This window comes from Orbicella faveolata, unplaced genomic scaffold, assembly GCF_042242905.1.
Source record: "Orbicella faveolata isolate gen_17 unplaced genomic scaffold, um_ofav_v1 contig_50, whole genome shotgun sequence".
Taxonomy (NCBI): domain Eukaryota; kingdom Metazoa; phylum Cnidaria; class Anthozoa; order Scleractinia; family Merulinidae; genus Orbicella; species Orbicella faveolata.
In genome coordinates, this window is record NW_028301581.1 from 1,592,058 (window position 1) to 1,615,064 (window position 23,007).

General features: G+C 42.5%; 1 protein-coding gene and 1 pseudogene across 1 annotated transcript; one reads left to right on the forward strand and one right to left on the reverse strand.

Moving 5' to 3' along the window:
• Nucleotides 1-1,737: 1,737 nt before the first annotated feature.
• Nucleotides 1,738-21,335, forward strand: LOC149095545 (uncharacterized; annotated as a pseudogene).
• Nucleotides 18,855-19,758, reverse strand: LOC149095546 (uncharacterized; the record flags this gene model as incomplete). Its single annotated transcript, XM_089281868.1, has 1 exon — nt 18,855-19,758. A coding segment is annotated over one exon (531 nt), but the record flags the coding sequence as incomplete, so codon positions are not given.
• Nucleotides 21,336-23,007: the final 1,672 nt, after the last annotated feature.

Consider the following 23,007-nt stretch of genomic DNA (forward strand, 5'->3'; position numbering starts at 1 on the left):
GAAAACGATTTGTGAAAGTCCAGTGGATTATGTGTTTCTTACGCACAAGAAATACAGTGAGAACGATTAACGAAAGTCCAGTGGATTATGTGTTTCTTACGCGCAAGAAATACAGTGAGAACGATTAGCGAAAGTCCAGTGGGTTTTGTGTTTCTTACGCGCAAGAAATAAAGTGAGAACGATTAGGGAAAGTCCAGTGGATTATGTGTTTCTTACGGGCAAGAAATAAAGTGAGAACGATTAGCGAAAGTCCAGTGGATTTTGTGTTTCTTACGCGCAAGAAATAAAGTGAGAACGATTAGCGAAAGTCCAGTGGATTTTGTGTTTCTTACGCGCAAGAAATAAAGTGAGAACGATTAGCGAAAGTCCAGTGCATTTTGTGTTTCTTACGCGCACGAAATACAGTGAGAACGATTAGGGAAAGTCCAGTGGATTATGTGTTTCTTACGCACAAGAAATACAGTGAAAACGATTTGTGAAAGTCCAGTGGATTATGTGTTTCTTACGCACAAGAAATACAGTGAGAACGATTAACGAAAGTCCAGTGGATTATGTGTTTCTTACGCGCAAGAAATACAGTGAGAACGATTAGCGAAAGTCCAGTGGGTTTTGTGTTTCTTACGCGCAAGAAATAAAGTGAGAACGATTAGGGAAAGTCCAGTGGATTATGTGTTTCTTACGGGCAAGAAATAAAGTGAGAACGATTAGCGAAAGTCCAGTGGATTTTGTGTTTCTTACGCGCAAGAAATAAAGTGAGAACGATTAGCGAAAGTCCAGTGCATTTTGTGTTTCTTACGCGCAAGAAATAAAGTGAGAACGATTAGCGAAAGTCCAGTGCATTTTGTGTTTCTTACGCGCAAGAAATAAAGTGAGAACGATTAGCGAAAGTCCATTGGATTTTGTGTTTCTTACGCGTAAGAAATAAAGCCAGAACGATTAGGGAAAGTCCAGTGGATTTTGTGTTTCTTACGCGCAAGAAATAAAGTGAGAACGATTAGCGAAAGTCCAGTGCATTTTGTGTTTCTTACGCGCAAGAAATAAAGTGAGAACGATTAGGGAAAGTCCAGTGGATTTTGTGTTTCTTACGCGGAAGAAATAAAGTGAGAACGATTAGGGAAACTCCAGTGGTTTATGTGTTTCTTACGCGCAAGAAATAAAGTGAGAACGATTAGCCAAAGTCCAGTGGATTTTGTGCTTCTTACGCGCAAGAAATAAAGTGAGAACGATTAACGAAAGTCCAGTGCATTTTGTGTTTCTTACGCGCAAGAAATAAAGTGAGAACGATTAGCGAAAGTCCATTGGATTTTGTGTTTCTTACGCGTAAGAAATAAAGCCAGAACGATTAGGGAAAGTCCAGTGGATTTTGTGTTTCTTACGCGCAAGAAATAAAGTGAGAACGATTAGCGAAACTCCAGTGGTTTATGTGTTTCTTACGCGCAAGAAATAAAGTGAGAACGATTAGGGAAAGTCCAGTGGATTTTGTGTTTCCTACGCGCAAGAAATAAAGTGAGAACGATTAGCGAAACTCCAGTGGATTTTGTGTTTCTTACCCGCAAGAAATAAAGTGAGAACGATTAGGGAAAGTCCAGTGGATTTTGTGTTGCTTGCTTGGTGTGCTTTACTTACTTCATGTACTTTAATGGCTTGGTGTACTTTGTTTGCTTGGTGTACTTTACTTGCTTGGTGTACTTTACTCGCTTGGTGTACTTTAGTTGCTTGATATTCTTTACTTGCTTGATGTACTTTTCTTGCTTGGTGTACTTTACTTGCTTGATATACTTTACTTGCTTGGTGTACTTTACTTGCTTGATATACTTTACTTGCTTGATGTACTTTTCTTGCTTGGTGTACTTTACTTGCCTGATGTACCTTACTTGCTTGGTGTCCTTTACTTGCTTGATGCACTTTACTTACTTCATGTACTTTAATTGCTTGGTGTACTTTACTCGCTTGGTGTACTTAACTTGCTTGATGTACTTTAATTGCTTGGTGGCATTTTTGCAAGTGCGGCGCATTTTGCCAAGTGTGGCCCATTTTTTTTTTTAAGGTTGCGCATTTTGACAACTTTGCCGCGTTTTTTGAAGTGTAGCACATGTTTCCAAGTGTTACTCAACTTTCCAAGGTTGGCACATTATGGCAACTTTAGCGCATTTTTCTAAGTGTGGCGTAGTTTTCCAAGTGTGATGCATTTTTTCAAGTTGGGCACATTTTTCTAAGTGTAGCGCATTTTTCCAAGGTTGCTTCATTTTACTAACTGTGTCGCATTTTTTCAAGTGTGGCACATTTTTCCGAGTGTTGCCCATTTTTCTAAGTGTTGCACATTTTTCCAAGTCTGGCGCATTTTTCCAAAAATTGCGCATTTTTCCAATTGTCGCGCATTTTTCCAAAAATTGCGCAATTTTCCAAGCGTGGCGCGTTTTTCCAAGTGTGGTGCATTTCAACAAACGTTGAGCAACTTTCCAAGTGCTGCGCATATTACCAACTGTTTTGCATTTGTTTACAAGTGTTGCCCAGTTTTCCAAGTGTGGCACATTTTTTGAAAGGGTTGCGCATTTTTCTAAGTGTGGCGCAGTTTTCCAAGTGTGGCGCATTTTTCCAACTGTGCCGCATTTTTTCAAGTGTTGCCCAGTTTTCCAAGTGTGGCACATTTTTTCAAGTGTGGCGCATTTTTCTAAGTGTGGCGCAGTTTTCCAAGCGTGGCGCTTTTTTCCAAGTGTGGCATATTTTTCCAAGTGTAGAACATTTTTCCAAGTTTGCCGCATTTTACCAACTGAACCGCATTTTTTTAAGTGTGCCACATTTTTCCAAGTGTGGCACAATTTTGGAAGCGTGGCGCAGTTTTCCAAGTGTGGCGCATTTTTCCAAGTTTGGTGCATTTTGCCAAACATAACGCAAAAACAGTTCCACGCTCCGTTTCGAGCTTCTAGTCCCGAAATATAGCCCCACTTTATTTTCAGACTTAAAAAGTAGCCCAGACCGCCTTACGCGTAGCGTGATTTTGACCAACTTTGAGTCGATTTCCAGCATCTTAGGGGATATTTTCCCGTCCTGGGGACTCTAAACTAACCCGTGATGGCCTTGGTTTTCGGTGAAATGGAGAGAGGTAAAACGATGGCACGTTCGCTTTGAGCGTCTAGGCGGAAATATAGCCCCACTTTATTTTAAGACTGAAACAGTAGCGAGGACCGCTTTACGCGCAGCGTGATTTTAACCAACTTTGGGTCCATTTCCAGCAGCTTGGGGGATATTTTTCAGTCCCAGAGACCCTAAGCTAACTCGTAATGGCCTTGGTTTCTAGTGAAATGGACAAAGGAAAACTAATTAAACGCTCGGTTTCAAGTTTCTAGGACAAAATATAGCCCACTTCATTTTAAGACTGAAAAAGTACCCGACACCGCCTTACGTGCAACGTGATTTTGCCCAACTTTGGCTCGATTTCGAGCAAGTTGGGGGGTATTTTTCAGTCCCGGGACTCTAAACTAACTCGTGATTGCCTTGGTTTTCGGTAAAAAGAAAAAAGGAAAAATATTTGAACGCTCGACTTCGAGCTTCTAGGCCGAAATAAAGACCCACTTCATTTAAAGACTGAAAAAGTAGCCAAAACCGCCTTACGCGCAGCGTGATTTTTACCAATTTTGGGCCGATTTCCATCAACTTGGGTGATATTTTCCAGTCCCAGGAACTCTAAACTAACTCGTGACGGCCTTGGCTTTCGTTGAAGTGGACAGAAATAAAAATAATTTAACGCTCGGTTTCGAGCTTTTAAGCCGAAATATAGCCCCATTACATTTTAAGACTAAAAAGCAGCCCAAACCGCCTTATGCAAAGCGTAATTTTGACCAACTTTGGGTGGAGTTCCAGTAACTTGGAGGATATTTTCCACTCTCAGGGACCCTGAACTAAATCGATGTGGCCTTGGTTTCCGGTGAAATGACCAGAAAAAAATTTGAACGCTCGGTTTCGAGCTTCAAGGCCCAAATATAGCCCCACTTCCTTTTAAACCTCAAACAGTAGCCGAGACCGCCTAAAGCGCATCGTGATCTTGACCAACTTTGACTCGATTTCCCGGAACTTCGGAGATCTATTCCAGTCCCGGGGACTCTAAACTAACTCCTGATGGTCTTGGTTTGCAGAGAAATGGACACAGGTAAAACGATCGCACGCTCGGTTTCGAGCTTTTAGGCCGAAATATAGCCTCATTTCATTTTAAGACTGAAAGAGTAGCTTAGATCGCCTTAAGCGTATCGTAATTTTGACCAGCTTTGGCTCGATTTCCCGAAACTTGAGGGATATTTTTTAAACCCAGAGACTCTAAACTAACTCTTGATGACCTTGGTTTGCAGACAAATGGACACAGGTAAAACGATCTTTGCTCAGTTTTGAGCTTTTAGGCCGAAATATAGCAAATCGAAAGGAAATCGAGCAGATGTTGCTTAAGATCGCGATGTGCGCAAGGCGGTCTCGGCTACTCTTGAGGCTATATTTCGGCCTAAAAGCTCGAAACCGAGCGTGCGATCGTTTTCCCTGTGTCCATTTCTCTGCAAACAAGGGCCATCAGGAGTTAGTTTAGAATAACTCGGTCTAGAAAATATCCCTCAAGTTCCAGGAAATGGAGCCAAAGTTGTTCAAGATCACGACGCGCGCAAGGCGGTCTCGGCTACTCTTTCAGTCTTAAAATAAAGTGGGGCTACATTTCGCCCTAAAAGCTCAAAACCGAGCGTGCCATACTTTCACCTGTGTCCATTTGTCTGGAAACCAAGGCCATCAGCAGTTAGTTTAGGGTCCCCGGGACTGGAAAATATCCCCCAAGTTCAGGGAAATCGAGTCAAAGTTGGTGATGATCTCGATGCGCGCAAGGCGGTCTCGGCTACTCTTTCAAGTCTTAAAATGAAGTGGGGCTACATTTTGGCCTAAAAGCTTCAAACCGAGCGTGCGATCGTTTTACCTGTGTCCTTTCCTCTGCAAACCAAGGTTATCAAAAGTTAGTTTAGTGTCCCCCGGAATGGAAAATATCCCCCAAGTTCCAGGAAATCGAGCCAAAGTTGGTCAAGATCACGATGCGGGCAAGGCGGTCTTGAATACTCTTTTAGTTTTAAATAAAAGTGGGGCTATATTTCGCTCTAAAAGCTCGAAAGCGAGCGTGCCATCGTTTTACCTGTGTCCATTTCTCTGCAAACGAAGGTCATCAGGAGTTAGCTTAGAGTCCCCGAGACTGGAATATATCCCGCAACCTCCGGGAAATCGAGCCAAAGTTGGTCAAGATTGCGTTTCGCGTAAGACGGTCTCGGCTACTCTTTCAGTGTTAAAACGAAGTGGGACTATATTTCGGCCTAAAAGCTTGAAACTGAGTGTGCAATCCTCTTACTTGTGTCCATTTCTCTGCCAACCAAGGCGGCCAAGAGTTAGGTTAGAGTCCCTAGGATTTAAAATTCTTCCTGACGTTCCGGGAAAAGGAGCCAAAGTTGGTGAAGATCACGATGCGCTTAAGGCGGTTTTGGCTACTCTTTCAGTCTTAAAAAATGAAGTGGGGCTAGATTACGGGCTAAAAGCTGCAAACCGAGAGTGCGATCGTTTTACCTGTGTCCATTTCTCTGGAAACCAAGGCCATCAGGAGTTACTCTAGAGTCCCCGGGACTGAAAAATATCCCCCAAGTTCCGGGAAATCGAGCCAAAGTTGGTCAAGATCACGATGCGCGCAAGGCGGTCTTGGCTGCTACTTCAGTCTTAAAATGAATTGGGGCTATATTTCGGTCTAAAAGCTCGAAACCGAGCGTGCGATGGTTTTACCTGTGTCCATTTCGTTACACACCAAGGCCATCAGGAGTTAGTTTAGAGTCCCCGGGACTCGAAAAACATCCCCCAAGTTCGGCAAATCAAGCCAAGGTTGGTCAAAATCACGATGCGCGCAAGGCGTTTTTGGCTACTCTTTCAGTCTTAAAATGAAGTGGGCCTATTTTCCGGCCTAAAAGCAAACGTGCGATCGTTTTAGCTGTGTCCATTTCTCTGCAAACCAAGACCATCAGAAGTTAGTTTAGAAGCCCTAGAACAGGAAAATTTTGCCCCAAGTTCCGGCAAATCGAGCCAAAGTTGGTCAAGATCACGATGCGCGTAAAGCGGTCTCGCCTACTCTTTCAGTCTTAAAATGAAGTGGGGTTATATTTCGGCCTAAAAGCTCCAAACCAAGAGTGCCATCGTTTTACCTGTGTCCATTTCTCTGCAAACCAATGTCGTCAGGAGTTAGTTTAGAGTCTCCGGGTCTGGAAAGTATCCCCCAAGTTCCGGGAAATCGAGCCATAGTTGGTCAAGGTCACGATGCCCGTAAGGCAGTCACGGCTACTCTTTCAGTGTTAAAATGAAGTGGGGCTATATTTCGGCCTAAAACCTCGAAACCGAGCGTGCGATCGTTTTACCTGTGTCCATTTCTCTGCAAACCAAGGCTATCAGGAGTTAGTTTAGAGTCCCCGAGACTGGAAAATATATCCCAAGTTTCGGGAAATCGAGCCAAAGTTGGTCAAGTTTACAATGCGCGCAAGGCGGTCTCGGCTACTCTATCAGTCTTAAAATGAAGTTGGGCTATCTTTCGGCCTCAAAGCTCGAAACCGAGCGTGCGATTGTCTTACATGTGTCCATTTCTCAGTAAACCAAGGCCATCAAAAAATTAGAGTCCCCGAAACTGGAAAATAACCCCCAATTTACGGGAAATCCAGCCAAATTTGGTCAAGATCACGATGCGCGCAAGGCGGTCTTGGCTACTGTTTTAGTCTAAAAATGAAGTGGGGCTATATTTCGGCTTAAGCTTTGAAACCGAGCGTGCGATGGTTTTCCCTGTGTCCATTTCTCTGCAAACTAAGGCCATCAGGAGTTAGTTTAGAGTTCCTGGGACTGGAAAATAATCCCCAAGTTCCGGGAAATCGAGCCGAAGTTGGTCAAGATCACGATGCGCGTAAGGCGGTCTCAGCTACTCTTTCAGTCTTAAAATGAAGTGGGGCTATATTTTGGCCTACAAGCTCGAAACCAAGCGTGCGATTAATTTACCTGTGTCCAGTACTCTGGAAACCAAGGCCATCAGGAGTTAGTTTAGAGTTCCCGGGATTGGAAAATATCCCCGAAGTTCCGGGAAATCGAGCCAAAGTTGGTCAAGATCACAATGATCGTAAGGCGGTCTAGGCTACTCTTTCAGTCTTAAAATGAACTTGTGCTATACTTCCACCTAAAAGCTTAAAACCGAGCGTGCGATCGTTTTACCTGTGTCCATTTCTCTGCAAACCAAGGCAATCAGGAGTTAGTTTAGAATACCCGAGACTGGAAAATATTCCCTAAGTTCCGGAAAATCAAGCCAAAGTTAGTCAAGATCACGATGCACGTAAGGCGGTCTCGGCTACTCTTTCGGGCTTAAAATGAAGTTGGGCTATATTTTGGCCTAAATGCTTGAATTCGAGCCCCCGATACTCTTACCTGTGTTCATTTCTCTTCAAACCAAGGCCATCAGGAGTTAGCTTAGAGTCCCCGGGACTGGAACATATCCCCCAAGTTCCTGGAAATTAAGCCAAAGTTGGTCAAGATCACGATGCGCGCAAAGCGGTCTCGCCTATTCTTTCAGTCTTAAAATAAAGTTGGGCTATATTTCGGCCTAAAAGCTTGAAACCGAGCGTGCGAGCATTTTACCTGTGTCCATTTCTCTGCAAACCAAGGCCATCAGGAGTTAGTTTGGAAAATATCTCCCAGTCCCGGGGACTGTAAACTAACTCCTGATAGCCTTGGTTAGCAGAGAAATGGACACAGGTAAAACGATGGCACGCTCGGTTTTGCGCTTTACGGCCGAAATATAGCCCCACTTTATTTTAAGACTTAAGGAGTTGCCCAGACCGCCTTATGCGCGTCGTGATCTTGACCAACTTTGGCTCGTTTTTCCGGAAATTGGGGGATATTTTCTAGTCACAGGGACTCTAAACTAAGTCCTGATGGCCTTGGTTAGCAGAGAAATGGACACAGGCAAAAGGATCGCATGCTCGGTTTCGAGCTTTTAGCCCGACATAAAGCCTCACTTTATTTTAAGACTGAAAGAGTAGCCGAGATCGCCTTACGCGCGTCGTCATTTTGACCAACTTAGGCTCGATTTCCCGAAACTTGAAGGATATTTTTTAAACCCAGGGACTCTAAATTAACTCTTGATGGCCTTGGTTTAATTTGCAGAGAAATGGACACAGGTAAAACGATCTTTCCTCGGTTTCGAGCTTTTATGCCGAAATATAGCAAATCGAAAGGAAATCGAGCCAAGGTTGCTCAAGATCGGGATGTGCGCAAGGCGGTCTCGGCTACTCTTTCAGTCTTAAAATGAAGTGGGGCTATATTACGGCCTAAAAGCTCGAAACTGAGCGTGCGATCGTTTTACCTGTGTCTATTTCTCTGGAAACCACGGCCATCAGGAGTTACTTTAGGGACCCGGGACTGGAACATATCCCATAAATTCCGGGAAAGCAAGCCAAAGGTTGTTAAAATCACGACGCGCACAAGGCGGTCTCGGCTACTCTATTAGTCTTAAAATGAAGTGGGGCTATATTTCGACCTCAAAGCTCGAAACCAAGCGTGCGACCGCTTTACCTGTGTCCATTTCTCTGCAAACCAAGGGAAACAGGAGTTAGTTTACACTCCCTGGGACTGAAAATATCCTTCAAGTTCCGGGAAATGGAGCCAAAGTTGGTCAAGATCACGATGCGCGTAAGACGGTCTCGGCTACTCTTACACTCTTAAAATGAAGTGGGGCTATATTTTGGCCTAAAAGCTCGAAACCGAGTGTGCGATCGTTTTACATGTGTCCATTTCTCTGCAAACCAAGACCATCAGGAGTTAGTTTAGAGTTCCTGCGACTGAAAAATATCCCCCAAGTTGCAGGAAATGCAGCCAAAGTTGGTCAAGACGACGATGCGCGTAAGGCGTTCTTGGCTGCTCTTTTAGTCTTAAAATGAAGTGGGGCTATTTTTCGGCCTAAAAGCTCAAAAGCAAGCGTGCGATCGTATTACCTGTGTGCATTTTAATGAAAACCAAGGCCATCAAGAGTTAGTTTAGAAGCCGTAGAACTGAAAATATCCCCCAAGTTCCGGAAAATCGGGCCAAAGTTGCTCAAAATCACCAAGGGCGTTAGGCGGTCTCTGCTACTCTATCAGTCTCAAAATGAAGTGAGGCTATATTTCAGCCCAGAAGCTCGAAACCGAGCGTTCAAATATTCTTCCTCTGTCCTTTTCACTGAAAACAAAGTACATCACGAGTTAGTTTAGAGTCCCCAGCACTGGAAAATATCCCGCAAGTTCCAGGAAATCGAGCTAAAGTTGGTGCAAAACGCTCTACGCGTAAGGCGGTCTTGGCAACCTTTTCTCACTCTTGATATGAAGTGGGGCTATATTTCGGCCTAGAAGCTCGAAACCGAGCGTTCAAATATTCTTCCTCTGTCCATTTCACTGAAAACCAAGGCCATCACGAGTTAGTGCAGCGTCTCCAGGACTGAAATATATCCCGGAAGTTCCTGGAAATCGATCCAAAGTTGGTGAAAATCGCCCTGCGCGTAAGGCGGTGTCGGCTACCTTTTCTTACCCTTAAAGTAAAGTCGGGCTATATTTCGGCGTTGACGCTCCTAAACCGAGCGTTGAAATATTTTACCTCTGTCCATTTTACTGAAAACCTAGCCCATCACGTGTTAGTTTAGAACTCCCGGGACAGGAAAATATCCCGCAAGTTCCTGGAAATCGATCCAAAGTTGCTTAAAATCGCCCTAGGCGTAAGGCGGTCTCGGCTACCTTTTCTCACCCTTAAAGTGAAGTGGGTCTATATTTCGGCCTAGAAGCTCTAAACCGTGCGTTCAAATATTTCTCCTCTGTCCATTTCACTGAAAACCAAGCCCGTCACGAGTTAGCTTGGAGTTCCCGGGACTGGAAAACATCCTGCAAGTTCCTGGAAGTCCACACAAAGTTGGTGAAAATCGCTTTGCGCGTAAGGCGGTATCGGCTACCTTTTCTTACTCTTAAAGTGAAGTGGTGCAATAATTTGGCCTAGAACCTCAATAACAAGTGTTCAAATATATTTCCTCTGTCCATTTCACTGAAGACCACGGCAATCACGAGTTAGTTTAGAGTCCCCGAGACTGGAAAATATCCCCGAAATTCTTGGAAATCGACCCAAAGTTGGTGAAAATCGCCCTGCGCGTAAGGCGATCTGGGCTACCGTTTCTTACTCTTAAATTAAAGTGTAGCTATACTTCGGCCTAGAAAATCGAAACCGAGCGCTCAAATATTGTTTCTCTGTCAATTTCTCTAATAACCAAGGCCATCAAGAGTTAGCTTAGAGACCCCGGGACTGGAAAATATTCCGTAACTTCCTGGAAATCGACCCAAAGTTGGTGAAAATCGCCCTGCTCGTAAGGCGATCTCGCCTACCTTTTCTCACTCTTAAAGTGAAGTGGGGCTATATTTCGGCCTAGAAGCTCGTAACCGAGCGTTCAAATATTTTTCCTCTGTCCATTTCACTGACAAGCAAGGCAATCACGAGCTAGTTTAGAGTCCTCGGGACTGGAAAATATTCCGGAAATTCCTGGAAATCGACCCAAAGTTGGTGAAAATCGCCCTGCACGTAAGGCGGTCTCGGCAGCCTTTTCTCACTCTTGATATGAAGTGGGGCTATATTTCGGCCTAGAAGCTCGAAACCGAGCGTTCAAATATTTTTCCTCTGTCTATTTTACTGAAACCAAGGCCATCACAAGTTAGTTTAGAGTCCCCAGAACTGGGAAATATCCCGCTAATTCCTGGAAATCGGCCCAAAGTTGGTGAAAATCGCCGTACGCGTTAGGCGGTCTGGGCTACCTTTTCTTACTCTTAAAGTGAACTGGGGCTATATTTCGGCCTAAAAGCCCTAAACCGAGCGTTCAACTATTTTTCCTCTGGCCAATTCACTGAAAACCAAGGCCATTACGCGTTAGTTTAGACTCCCCAGGACTGGAAAATATAACGCAAGTTCTTGCAAATCGACCCAAAGCTGGTAAAAATCGCCCTGCGCGTAAGGCGGTCTCGCCTACCTTCTCTCACTCTTAAAGTGAAGTGGGGCTATATTTTGGCCTAGAAGCTCGAAACCGAGCGTTCAAATATTTTTCCTCTGTTTATTTCACTGAGAACCGAGGCCATCACCAGTTACTTTAGAATCCCTGGGACTGGAAAACATCTCGCTAATTCCTTAAAATCGGCCCAAAGCTGGTGAAAATCGCCGTGCGCGTTAGGCGGTCTCGGCTACCTTTTCTCACTCTTAAAGTGAAGTGGAGCTATATTTCGGCCTAGAAGCCCGAAACCGAGCCAAACAGAGCGTTCAACTATTTTTCCTCTGTCCACTTCACTGAAAACCAAGGCCATCACGAGTTAGTTTAGATTCCCCAGGACTCGAAAATATAACGCAAGTTCCTGGAAATCGACCGAAAGTTGGTAAAAATCGCTCTGCGCGTAAGGCGGTCTCGGCTACCTTCTCTCACTCTTAAAGTGAAGTGGGGCTATATTTTGGCCTAGAAGCTCCAAACCGAGCGTTCAAATATTTTTCCTCTGTCCATTTCACTAAAAACCAAGGCCGTCACGAATTAGTTTAGAGTCCCTGAGACTGGAAAATATCACCCCAAGTTCCGTCAAATCGAGCCAAAGATTTCAAAATCACGATGCGCTTAAGGCGGTGTCGGCTTTTGCTCAATTTGCCGAAACTTGGGGGATATTTTCCAGTCCCGGGGATTCTAAACGAACTCTTGATGGCCTTGGTTTGCGGAGAAATAGACACAGCTAAAATGATCGCATGCTCGGTTTCGAGCTTTTAGGCCCAAATATAGCCCCACTTTATTTTAAGACTGAAAGAGTAGCCGACACCGCCTAACGCGCATCGTATTCTTGACAAACTCTGGATCGAGTTGCCGGAACTTGGCATATATTTTCCAGTCTCGGGGGACTCTAAAATAACTCCTGATGGCCTTTGTTTACGCAGAAATAAACACAGGTAAAACGATCGCACGCTCAGGTTTGAGCTTTTAGGCCGAAATATCGCCCCACTTCATTTTAAGACTGAAAGAGTAGCGGAGAACGCCTTGCGCGCATCGTAATCTTGACCAAATTTGGCTCAATTGGCCGGAACTTGGGGGATATTTTTCAAACCCAGGGACTCTAAACTAACTCTTGATTGCCTTGGTTTGCACAGAAATGGACACAGGTAAAACGATCTTTGCTCGGTCTCGAGCTTTTAGGCCGAAATCTAGCAAATCGAAAGGAAAGCGAGCCAAAGTTGGTCTGGGCTACTCTTTTAGTCTTAAAATAAAGTGGGGCTATATTTCGCCCTAAAACCTCGAAACCGAGCGTGTGATCTTTTAACCTGTGTCCATCCCTCTGCAAACCAAGGCCATCAGGAGTTAGTTTAGAGTCTCCGGGACTGGAAAATATCCCCCAAGTTCCAGGAAATCGAGCCAAACTTGGTCAAGGTCACGATCCGCGCAAGGCGGTCTCGGCTACTCTTTCGGTCTTAAAATTAGGTGGGGCTATATTTCGGCCTAAAAGTTCGTAATCAAGCAAGGGATCGTTTTACTTGTGTCCATTTCTCTGCAAACCAAGCCCATCAGGAGTTAGTATAGAGTCCTTGGGACTGGAAAATATCCCCCAAGTTTTTGGAAATCGAGCCAAATTTGGTCAAAGTCACAATGCGTGTAAGGTGGTCTCGGCTACTCTTTCAGTGTTAAAATGAAGTGGGGCTATATTTCTGCGTAAAAGCTGGAAACCGAGCGTGCGTTCGTTTTACCTGTGTCCATTTCTCTGCAAACCAAAGCCATCAGGAGTTAGTTTTGAGTCCCCGGGACTGGAAAATACCCCGCATGTTCCAGAAAATCAAGTCAAAGTTGGTCAAGATCAGGATGCACGTAAGGCGGTCTCGGCTACTCTTTCAGGCTTAAAATGAAGTGGGGCTATATTTTGGCCCAAAAGCTCAAGTTCGAGCGTGCGATCCTCTTACCTGTGTCCATTTCTCTGCAAACCAAGGCCATCAGTAGTTAGGTTAGAGTCTCCGGGAATGGAAAATATCCCACAAGTTCCGGGAAAGCAAGCCAAAGTTGGTCAAGATCACGATGCGCGCAAGGCGGTTTTGTCTACTCTTCCAGGCTTAAAACGAAGTGGGGCTATATTTCGGCCTAAAAGCTCGAAACCGAGCGAGCGATCCTCTTACCTGTGTCTATTTCTTTGCAAACCAAAGGCATCAGGAGTTACTTTAGAAAATCCGGGAGTGAAAAATATCCCCCAAGTTCCGGCAAATCGAGCCAAAGTTGGTCAAGATCTCGATGCGTAAAAAGTCCGGCAAATCGAGGCAAAGTTGGTCAAAATCTTAATGCGCGTTAGGAGGTCTCGGCTACTCTTTTAGTCTTAAAATGAAGTAGGGCTATATTTCGGCCTAAAAGCTCGAAACCGAGCGTGCGATAGTTTTACATGTGTCCATTTCTCTGCAAACCAAGGCCATGAGGGGTTAGTTTAGGGTCCGCGGGACTGGAAAATATCCCCCAAGTTCCGCCAAATCGAGGCAAACTTGGTCAAGATCACGATGCGTAGAAGGCGGTCTCGGCTACTCTATCAGTCTTGAAATGAAGTGGCGCTATATTTCGGCCGAAAACCTCGAAACCGATCGTGCGAACGTTTTATCTGTGTCCATTTCTCTGCAGACCAAGACCATCAGGAGTTAGTTAAGAGTTCCCGGGACTGGAAAATATCCTCCAAGTTCCGGGAAATCGAGCCACAATTGATCAAAATCACTATGCACGGAAGGTGGTTTTGGCTACTCTATCATTCTGAAAATGATGTGGGGCTATATTTCGGCCTAGAAGTTCAAAACCGAGCGTTCAATAATTTTTCCTGTCTCCATTTCACTGAAAACCAAGGCCATCACCAGTTAGTTTAGAGCTCCTGGGATTGGAAATATCCCCCAAGTTCCCGCAAATCGAGCCAAAGTTAGTCAAAATCACGATGCGCGTAAGCCGATCTCGGCTACTCTATCAGTTTTAAAATGAAGTGGCGCTATATTTCGGCCTAGAAGCTCGAAACCAAGCGTTCAAATATTTTTCCTCTGTCCATTTCACTGAAAACCAAGGACATCGCCACTTAGGTTAGAGTCCCTGAGACTGGAAAATATTCCTTAAGTTCCGCCAAATCGAGCCAAATTTGGTCAAAATCACGATGCGCGCAAGGCGGTCTCGGCTACTCTATAAGTCTTAAAATAAAGTGGGGCTATATTTTGATTTAGAAGCTCAAAACCGAGCGTTCAAATATTTTTCCTCTGTCCATTTCACTGAAAACCAAGGCCATCACCAGTTAGTTTAGAGTCCCTCGGACTGGAAAATATCTCCCAAGTTCCGGCAAATGGAGCCAAATTTGCTCAAAATCAAGATTCGCGTAGGGCGGTCTTGCTACTCTATCAGTGTTAAAATAAAAAGGGGCTATAGTTCGCTCTAGAAGCTCGAAACGGAGCGTTCAAATATTTTTTCTCTGTCCATTTCACTGAAAACCAAGACCATCACGAGTTAGTTTAGAGTCCCTGGGACTGGAAAATATCTCCCAAGTACAGGCAAATCAAGCCAAAGTTGGTCAAAATCACGATGCGCGTGAGGCGGTCTCGGCTACTCTATCAGTCTTAACATGAAGTGGGGCTATATTTCGGCGTAGAAGCTCGAAACTGAGCCTTTAAATATTTTTCCTTTCTCCCTTTCACTGTAAACCAAGGCCATCACGAGTTAGTTTAGAGTCCCTGGGACTGGAAAATATCCCCGAAGTTCCGGCAGATCGGGCCAAAGTTGGACAAAATCACGATGCGCGTAAGGCGGTCTCAGCGGTCGATTTTCAGCAACTTGAGGGAAATTTTCCAGACCCAGGGACTCTTACCTAACTCGTAATGGGCTTGGTTTTCGGTAAAATTGACAGACGCAAAGGGATCGCACGCTCAGTTTCGAGCTTCTAGGCCAAAATAGAGCCCCACTTCATTTTATGACTGAAAAAGTAGCCTAGACCGGCTCACGCGCAGCGTGAGTTTGACCCAACGTTGGGTCGATTCTCTGGAACTTAAGTTTAAATGCTTGGTGTACTTTACATGCTTGGTGTACTTTTTTTTTTTTTTTTTTTTTTTTTAATAATTTTAATTTACAAAACACAGTTCTACAATACTTACGTTACTTACAATACGAGTCACTTATGCAGGCAATACAATACTCAATACAGTTCCTTACAGAAACTACAATTACTTGCAATACGGGCTACTTACACTGCTAACAATATAATACTCTACTTACGTTACTTGCTGTACATACAGTTACTTACAATACGTTATACTGTGTTATTAACTTTGAGGAGGGAGGAGTACTTCTCACTAAAACATTTAATTAAGACAAATTTTCAAGCTTGTATTTAATGTGTAGCTTACTGATAAAATCCTGAATGGAGATGGCCAGGCCCTTTAACTTGCTTGAATAAATATAATGGCGCATAAATAATGGTGTAGTTGAATTTCCGTATTATTGCTATGTCGTGGGAGCTTGCAGTAATAGCGAACAAGGTCTCCTCTGTGGTAGGAGAAATTTGACACGCATTCACTTGGTTGAACCAGCTCAAGACTTTTTGGGTAAACAATTTGGTAAACATACATTCGATAAAAGAGTGCTCAATTGAATCTTTATCTCCGCAGTATAGACATTCATCGTCCGCCTTAATACGAAATCTGAATAGTTCTTTCTTAGTTACTATCGTTCTATGGATTAATTTAAATTGAAACTCTTTGAGTTTAGTTTCCTTACAAATATTTTTTAGTGATTTAAAGATCTTAGTCCACACGTCCCTTTTTAAAGAGAGTTTTTCGCTCCAACGATTTGTTGATGATGTCGGAGCACTTGGCTAGAGACCTTAAGCGTTCCGGAATAGCACTAACAACTTGATGATACTGTAAAAAATTGGATTCACAGGAATATTTATCCCAAAACTCGCGGAATGTTAAAAAATTGCCACTTTCATTCAGTAGGTCATTAATTGATAGAATACCCTTTTTAAACCATTCACTAAGGAAGATGGGTTTCCCGTCCACCAATATATCTTTGTTATTAAACAATACTAACTCCTGCTTTTGATCATACGAGTAAAGAGTTTTTAATTCGTTGAAGAAGTCTAGTATCTTCTTATAGAAGGGCGGGAGATCTTTAGAATAATTTGTGTCGTAGTTGCACCTTAGTAGAAAGTTTAACCCTCCCTTTCTTCTGAAATAGTGCTCTGGAATAATACACCAATTACTATTGTCCGAAGTCCGCAACAGTCTCGGGATCCAGGCGAGTTTTAGGGCTTTTAACATAATATCAAAGTCGGCCATGCGTATTGCACCGTTGTCTGGATCCTGGTAAAGGCCTGATCTTTTTATTTTATCTTTTTTGTTTTTCCAGAGGAACTTAAAAGATTTTGTTCTTACAATTTCCACAATTCCTTTGGGAACATCCAGATTAGAGGCCGAATAAATAAGTTGCGATATGCCCAAGGTTTTAATTAACATGGCTCTTCCAAATATCGTCAAGTCCCGTGAACTCCACATATCCAGCTTAATTTGCAACTTTTGGATCTTTTTGTCGAAGTTGAGCTCGTTATTCTCCTTAATATTATACGAAAAATATATCCCCAATATCTTAACGGGGCTGTGGAACCATTTTAAATCCAGAGGCTTACTTCTATTACTTTTCCATTTCCCCAACCAAAGCGCCTTCGTTTTCTTTACATTTAAGGACAGGCCAGCAATTCGTTCGAAATCCCCAACAATTTTCAAGGCCATTTCTAAAGATTCTATGTCCGCATTGAATAGAGTTGTATCATCAGCGAATTGGGACAGCTTGATTTCCTTACCGAAGACTTTGATTCCTCTCACGTTGGAATCCTGACGTATCTTATTTGAGAGTACCTCTGCAGAAAGAATAAACAAATAAGGGGAGAGTGGGCAACCTTGTCGAACTCCTTTTGATGGTTTAAACCAACTGGTTATAAAACCATTGTTTTGTACCGCACTTTCTGTGTTCGTGTAGAATATCTTAATCCAGCGCTTGATGTCACTACCAAAATTAAAATGGTCTAAAGTTTTCATTATAAAGGGCCATTCAATCGAATCAAAAGCTTTACGGAAGTCTAGGGAGGTTAGAATGCCAGGTAAGTTTTGTAGATTCGTATATTCCATTATGTCACTTATAAGTCGGATATTTTCCCCAATGTATCTCCCTTTTACGAAGCCTGTTTGGTCAGAGTGGATAAGGTTTGGTAGTGTCGGTTCAATGCGTTTTGCTATTGCTTTTGCCGCTATTTTAAGATCAACATTAAGCAAAGTAATCGGTCTCCAGTTTGAAAGATCTAGGAGTGACCCGTCTTCTTTCGGAACTAAAGTAATTATTCCCCTTCGTTGTGAAATGGAGAGTTCACCTTTCTCGTGCGCTTCGTTAAAACTTGCTATTAAATCGTTTCCTAAAAGATCGAAAAAATAGGTATAAAATTCAACGGTAAATCCATCTTCCCCCGGTGCTTTATCATTCTGAAAAGGTTTCTAGTATCTTTTTGCATTCTTCGTACGTAAGTGGACCCTCCAAGGTTCCTTGCACGTCCTCTGAAAGCTTAGGCGATTCAACATTTTCAGTGAATGTGTCATAAGCTGTTTCAGAAAAGGTTAAATCCGAGGTATATAGGTTTCTATAATAATCTTCAATTTGCTCTAGAATCAGTGTCTCGTTGCGCGTAATAGAATCATTTTGTAATCGAAGTTCACTGATAGTTTTTTTGTTGTAATTACTTTTTTCAAGATTGAAAAAATACTTTGTTGGGCGTTCACCATTTTCCATCCAGCGACATTTTGCTCTAAACATTGCCTGTTTTCCTTTTTCTTCGTAAATTGACTTAAGTTCCGTTTTCAGTCCGTCATACTCCCGTAGTACTCCATCGATGTAAATAGAAGAAAAATTATCGCAGATAATAACATCAAGTTGGTCTATTCTACGTCTTAATTCCTGTTCTCGGTTGCTGATGCATTTTGCTTTATTTTTGGAAAAGGAAATAGTCGCAGATCTGATTTCCATTTTCATTAACTCCCAAAAGAGCCTCTTATCCGTCACATGGCTATAATAACTGCACGCGTGAGCGTATGTATCACGAACCTTACTCACATACTGCATGTCATTCAATAGGGTGTTGTTAAATTTCCAGAGTCCTGGTCCCCGAGGAGGTTTGTTGGGCCAAGATAGCGAAATATAAATTGCGTTATGGTCAGGTGCGATAGTATGGTAAATTTCCGAATTCTTTACTTCCCCAGAGAGATTTTTTGCAATTAAGAAAAAGTCAATCCTAGATTTAAGTTTAAGAGATTTTGATTCGTACGTGAATTTGCGTAACTTTGGATGTCGCATTCTTTGAATATCCACTAAGTCAAACATTTCCATTGTTGTCAGAATGAGATTACGGTAACTGGACGGTTTCCACGGTGCACCTCCGATCTCATCTTTTTTTGATAAAGTACAATTCCAGTCTCCCCTGACAATTAGCGAGGTGAGCTCTGATTTATCGATTATGCAATTGTTGAGCTCTTGCATGAATTGGAGTTGATTAGCCTGGTCATTAGGTGCGTAAATATTGCACAGTGATAGTTTTTGTCCATTAAGAGTGACTGTAATAAGCAGTGTTCTGCCCGAGTCATCGGCATAAGAATAATCAACTTTTGGTTGTACAAAGGGATCAATTAAAATACACACACCTTTACTATGCGTGGTGCCATGTGAGAAAAATAGCTCGCCACCCCATTCTTTTCTCCAAATATTTTCATCGGCTCGTGCTGAATATGTTTCTTGTAAAAAATAAATGTTTGCTTTTTGATCTTTTAGGTATGAAAATATACTCCTCCTCTTGATTTGATCTCTGATTCCCCGAACGTTCAATGATAAGACGTCAAATTTGGACAAACTACCCGCATTCATATTACACGATAGAAAAGAAAAAAAGGAATTAAATTACGAGAAAAAAAAAAATACAAAAACTCACGAAAGTATAGACAATCCAGACAACGCACACAGACAAATACACACAACAATACAAAAGAGAACAACTAAACCTTTTTGCAAGTAGGGTAAAGAGATAAGTCACAGTTCCAAACAGAGTCCGTCCCCACTCCCAAAATAATTCTAAAAGCAGGCTACAGATTCTCGAGGTCCTCTAATTCGATGATTTTGATGGGTTTCCCGTTCGGCGAAGTCTTCACGTAAATTGTTCCGTCCATCGACCATGCGCTCAATAGCTCGCCATCTTTACGTTTCTCGTTAGCTGTCGACATGATGCGGCGACGATAGGAAGTTAAGTTTTCGTTGATGAAGATCCTTGTCGACTGTACTTTCGTTGCGTAAGAGGAGTCGGGGAAGAGGTCGGCCAGTTTGACGTGTTTAAGTTTTGTTCTAGCTCTGTAGAGATTCGTCTTGGCTTTGTGACTAATAAATTTTGCAATTATTGCTTTGTTGCCCCGAGTATTTAATTTATGGGAAATTTCAATGTCATCGGAGTTGACAGGAACCTCTAGCGCTTCTGCTACTTTTAGGATGGCCTCTTCTGTGGAGTTGTACGCGCTTTCTGGAATTCCATGGAATTCAAGAGAGTTTTTCCTGGTATACTGTTCTAAACGGTCTTGGAGGTCGTAAAGCTCTGCTATTTCCTCTTGTTCCGGCAGATCGGGCCAAAGTTGGACAAAATCACGATGCGCGTAAGGCGGTCTCAGCGGTCGATTTTCAGCAACTTGAGGGAAATTTTCCAGTCCCAGGGACTCTTACCTAACTCGTAATAGGCTTGGTTTTCGGTAAAATTGACAGACGCAAAGGGATCGCACGCTCAGTTTCGAGCTTCTAGGCCAAAATAGAGCCCCACTTCATTTTATGACTGAAAAAGTAGCCTAGACCGGCTCACGCGCAGCGTGAGTTTGACCCAACGTTGGGTCGATTCTCTGGAACTTAAGTTTAAATGCTTGGTGTACTTTACATGCTTGGTGTACTTTACTTGCTTGATGTACTTTAATTGCCTGGTGTACTTTACTTGCTTGATGTACTTTACTTGCTTTGTGTACTTTAATTGCTTGATGTACTTTAATTGCTTGGTGTACTTTACTTGCTTGATGTACCTTAATTCCTTAATGTACTTTACTTGCTTGGTGTACTTTACTTGCTTGATGTACTTTAATTGCTTGGTGTACTTTACCTACTTGATGTACTTTACTTGCTTGGTGTACTTTACTTGCTTGATGTACTTTACTTGCTTGATGTACTTTACTTGCTTGATGTACTTTACTTGCTTGATGTACTTTACTTGCTTGATGTACTTTACCTGCTTGATGTACTTTACTTGCTTGGTGTACTTTACTTGCTTGATGTACTTTACTTGCTTGATGTACTTTACTTGCTTGATGTACTTTACTTGCTTGATGTACTTTACTTGCTTGATGTACTTTACTTGCTTGATGTACTTTACTTGCTTGATGTACTTTACTTGCTTGATGTACTTTACTTGCTTGATGTACTTTACTTGCTTGATTTACTTTAATTGCTCGGTGTACTTTACTTGCTTTGTGTACTTTAATTGCTTGATGTACTTTAATTGCTTGGTGTACTTTACTTGCTTGATGTACCTTAATTCCTTAATGTACTTTACTTGCTTGGTGTACTTTACTTGCTTGATGTACTTTACTTGCTTTGTGTACTTTAATTGCTTGATGTACTTTAATTGCTTGGTGTACTTTACTTGCTTGATGTACTTTACTTGCTTGATTTACTTTAATTGCTCGGTGTACTTTACTTGCTTTGTGTACTTTAATTGCTTGATGTACTTTACTTGCTTGATGTACTTTACTTGCTTGATGTACTTTACTTGCTTGATGTACTTTACTTGCTTGATGTACTTTACTTGCTTGATGTACTTTACTTGCTTGATGTACTTTACTTGCTTGATTTACTTTAATTGCTCGGTGTACTTTACTTGCTTTGTGTACTTTAATTGCTTGATGTACTTTAATTGCTTGGTGTACTTTACTTGCTTGATGTACCTTAATTCCTTAATGTACTTTACTTGCTTGGTGTACTTTACTTGCTTGATGTACTTTACTTGCTTGGTGTACTTTAATTGCTTGATGTACTTTAATTGCTTGGTGTACTTTACTTGCTTGATGTACTTTACTTGCTTGATGTACTTTAATTGCTTGGTGTACTTTACTTGCTTGATGTACTTAACTTGCTTGCTGTTCTTTACTTGCTTGGTGTACGTTAATACAGGTGAAACTTGTATTAAGCGGACACCCTTTGGACCCTCGCTAATGTCCTCTTGATATGGGTTGTTCGCTCTAAGCAGGTTCAAATATATTGTGCAATAATATTAACCCGTTTGTAACATATTGTAACATATTGTAAGATCAAGGACTACCGGTAGCACAATGTCCAGTCATTCAATGCATCAATCTGGAATAATCTGCTTAGCTTTAATATGACATCGGTGAACAATGTTGACGGAGTCTGAGCTGGGCTTTCAGAATCAAAAAGCCCTTGAAGTGTCTCCTTATTACAGGTTTTGTGCAACAAAATGGGTTAATACTGGTGTCCGTGTCCGCTTAACTGAGGTGTCCGCTGAATGCACGTTTATTTTGGAGTAAATGTAAGAAAAAAAGGTGGGACTTGAGCAGGTGTCCATTTAATAGAGTGTGTCCGCTTAATATGGGGTCCGCTTAATACAGGTTTCACTGTACATACTTGAGACTTTTCGCTATCTCGATCGAGATGTTTTTGCGTACTGTTAATTCGTTGATTACTAAAGATGCGTTCCTTACTTTCGAGCTGTTGTTACTGAGAAGAAGCTAATTCAGGGCGTGGGGAGAGGGGTTTCCACCCTATATAAGGTATGTGCCGCCTTTTTGAAGGCTATGACTTGTGAACCGTTTTGGTTTGAAAATGGGTGGAGTGATTTCGCCGGTTTCGTCCGCGAAAGTATGGCTTTATTTTAAATAAACCATAATATAGACATTACTGGAAATTTATGTCTCTTTTTGTCGAGTTTATCATCTTCAAACAAAAACGAGAGGAATCAATTTTAATACCACGATAAAGCGCGATTTGCCTCGCAGAATACACTGAACGGTCATGCATATTTGAAAACAGCATTTTAGAGGTCAAGCCTAGAAAAGGGTATGAAAAGTGACATTTATTGGTCTGAAATGGGGTCACGATTTAGAGAACTGGACGGCACGCGCCTGCCAATGATTCCAAGGAATACTGCACCCCCTCCCGGTATTTAGGAAGCCTACAGTGTTTATTATTTTAAAGTGCTCTACAGCCTGCGAATGCAGACGTATTTCCGCCTGTCGCTTGTCTACACCGAAAAATAACGTCAGCGAACTCGAGCCAGAAAACGGTTCTGTGACATTGCAACTTTTGTTTTCTGTTGGCCAATCAGATTTCATGATAGAATTAAACTCGAGTGGCTCGCGGCTAATCTCATACCCAGATTTCACTCTGTTTGACCCTGAGAAGTGAAATCTCCCTTCTGCTTGGTCTTGGAAGATCTGGGTTCTAGATTAATTCGCGGCTCCCCCGCTCGATGGTCGATTAATAAAACACCAACGAATATTTCTCATGTTTTCATTCCGGCGTTCCTCACTAACCAAACGCCTGGAACAGGCTATTTGCAGTTAACTGTAAGTCCGCATGTGTTAATTACACTGGACACCAACCGGAGGTGCACCAATCTCTGGTGGTTTCAAGTACGAAATTTGAAGCTAAAATTTGAAAGTTCTAACAAAAAAATTCTGTAATAGGAGATTTCGAGTCCACATGGAGGAGGGTGGCTCACTATGGAAAAGCACTACTTTTCGGCGGAGAGGGGGACAAGACATGCTTTACAGCTGAAGAGTAAATGATTGCCATGCCGTCCCACATGTTTGATACCAAAA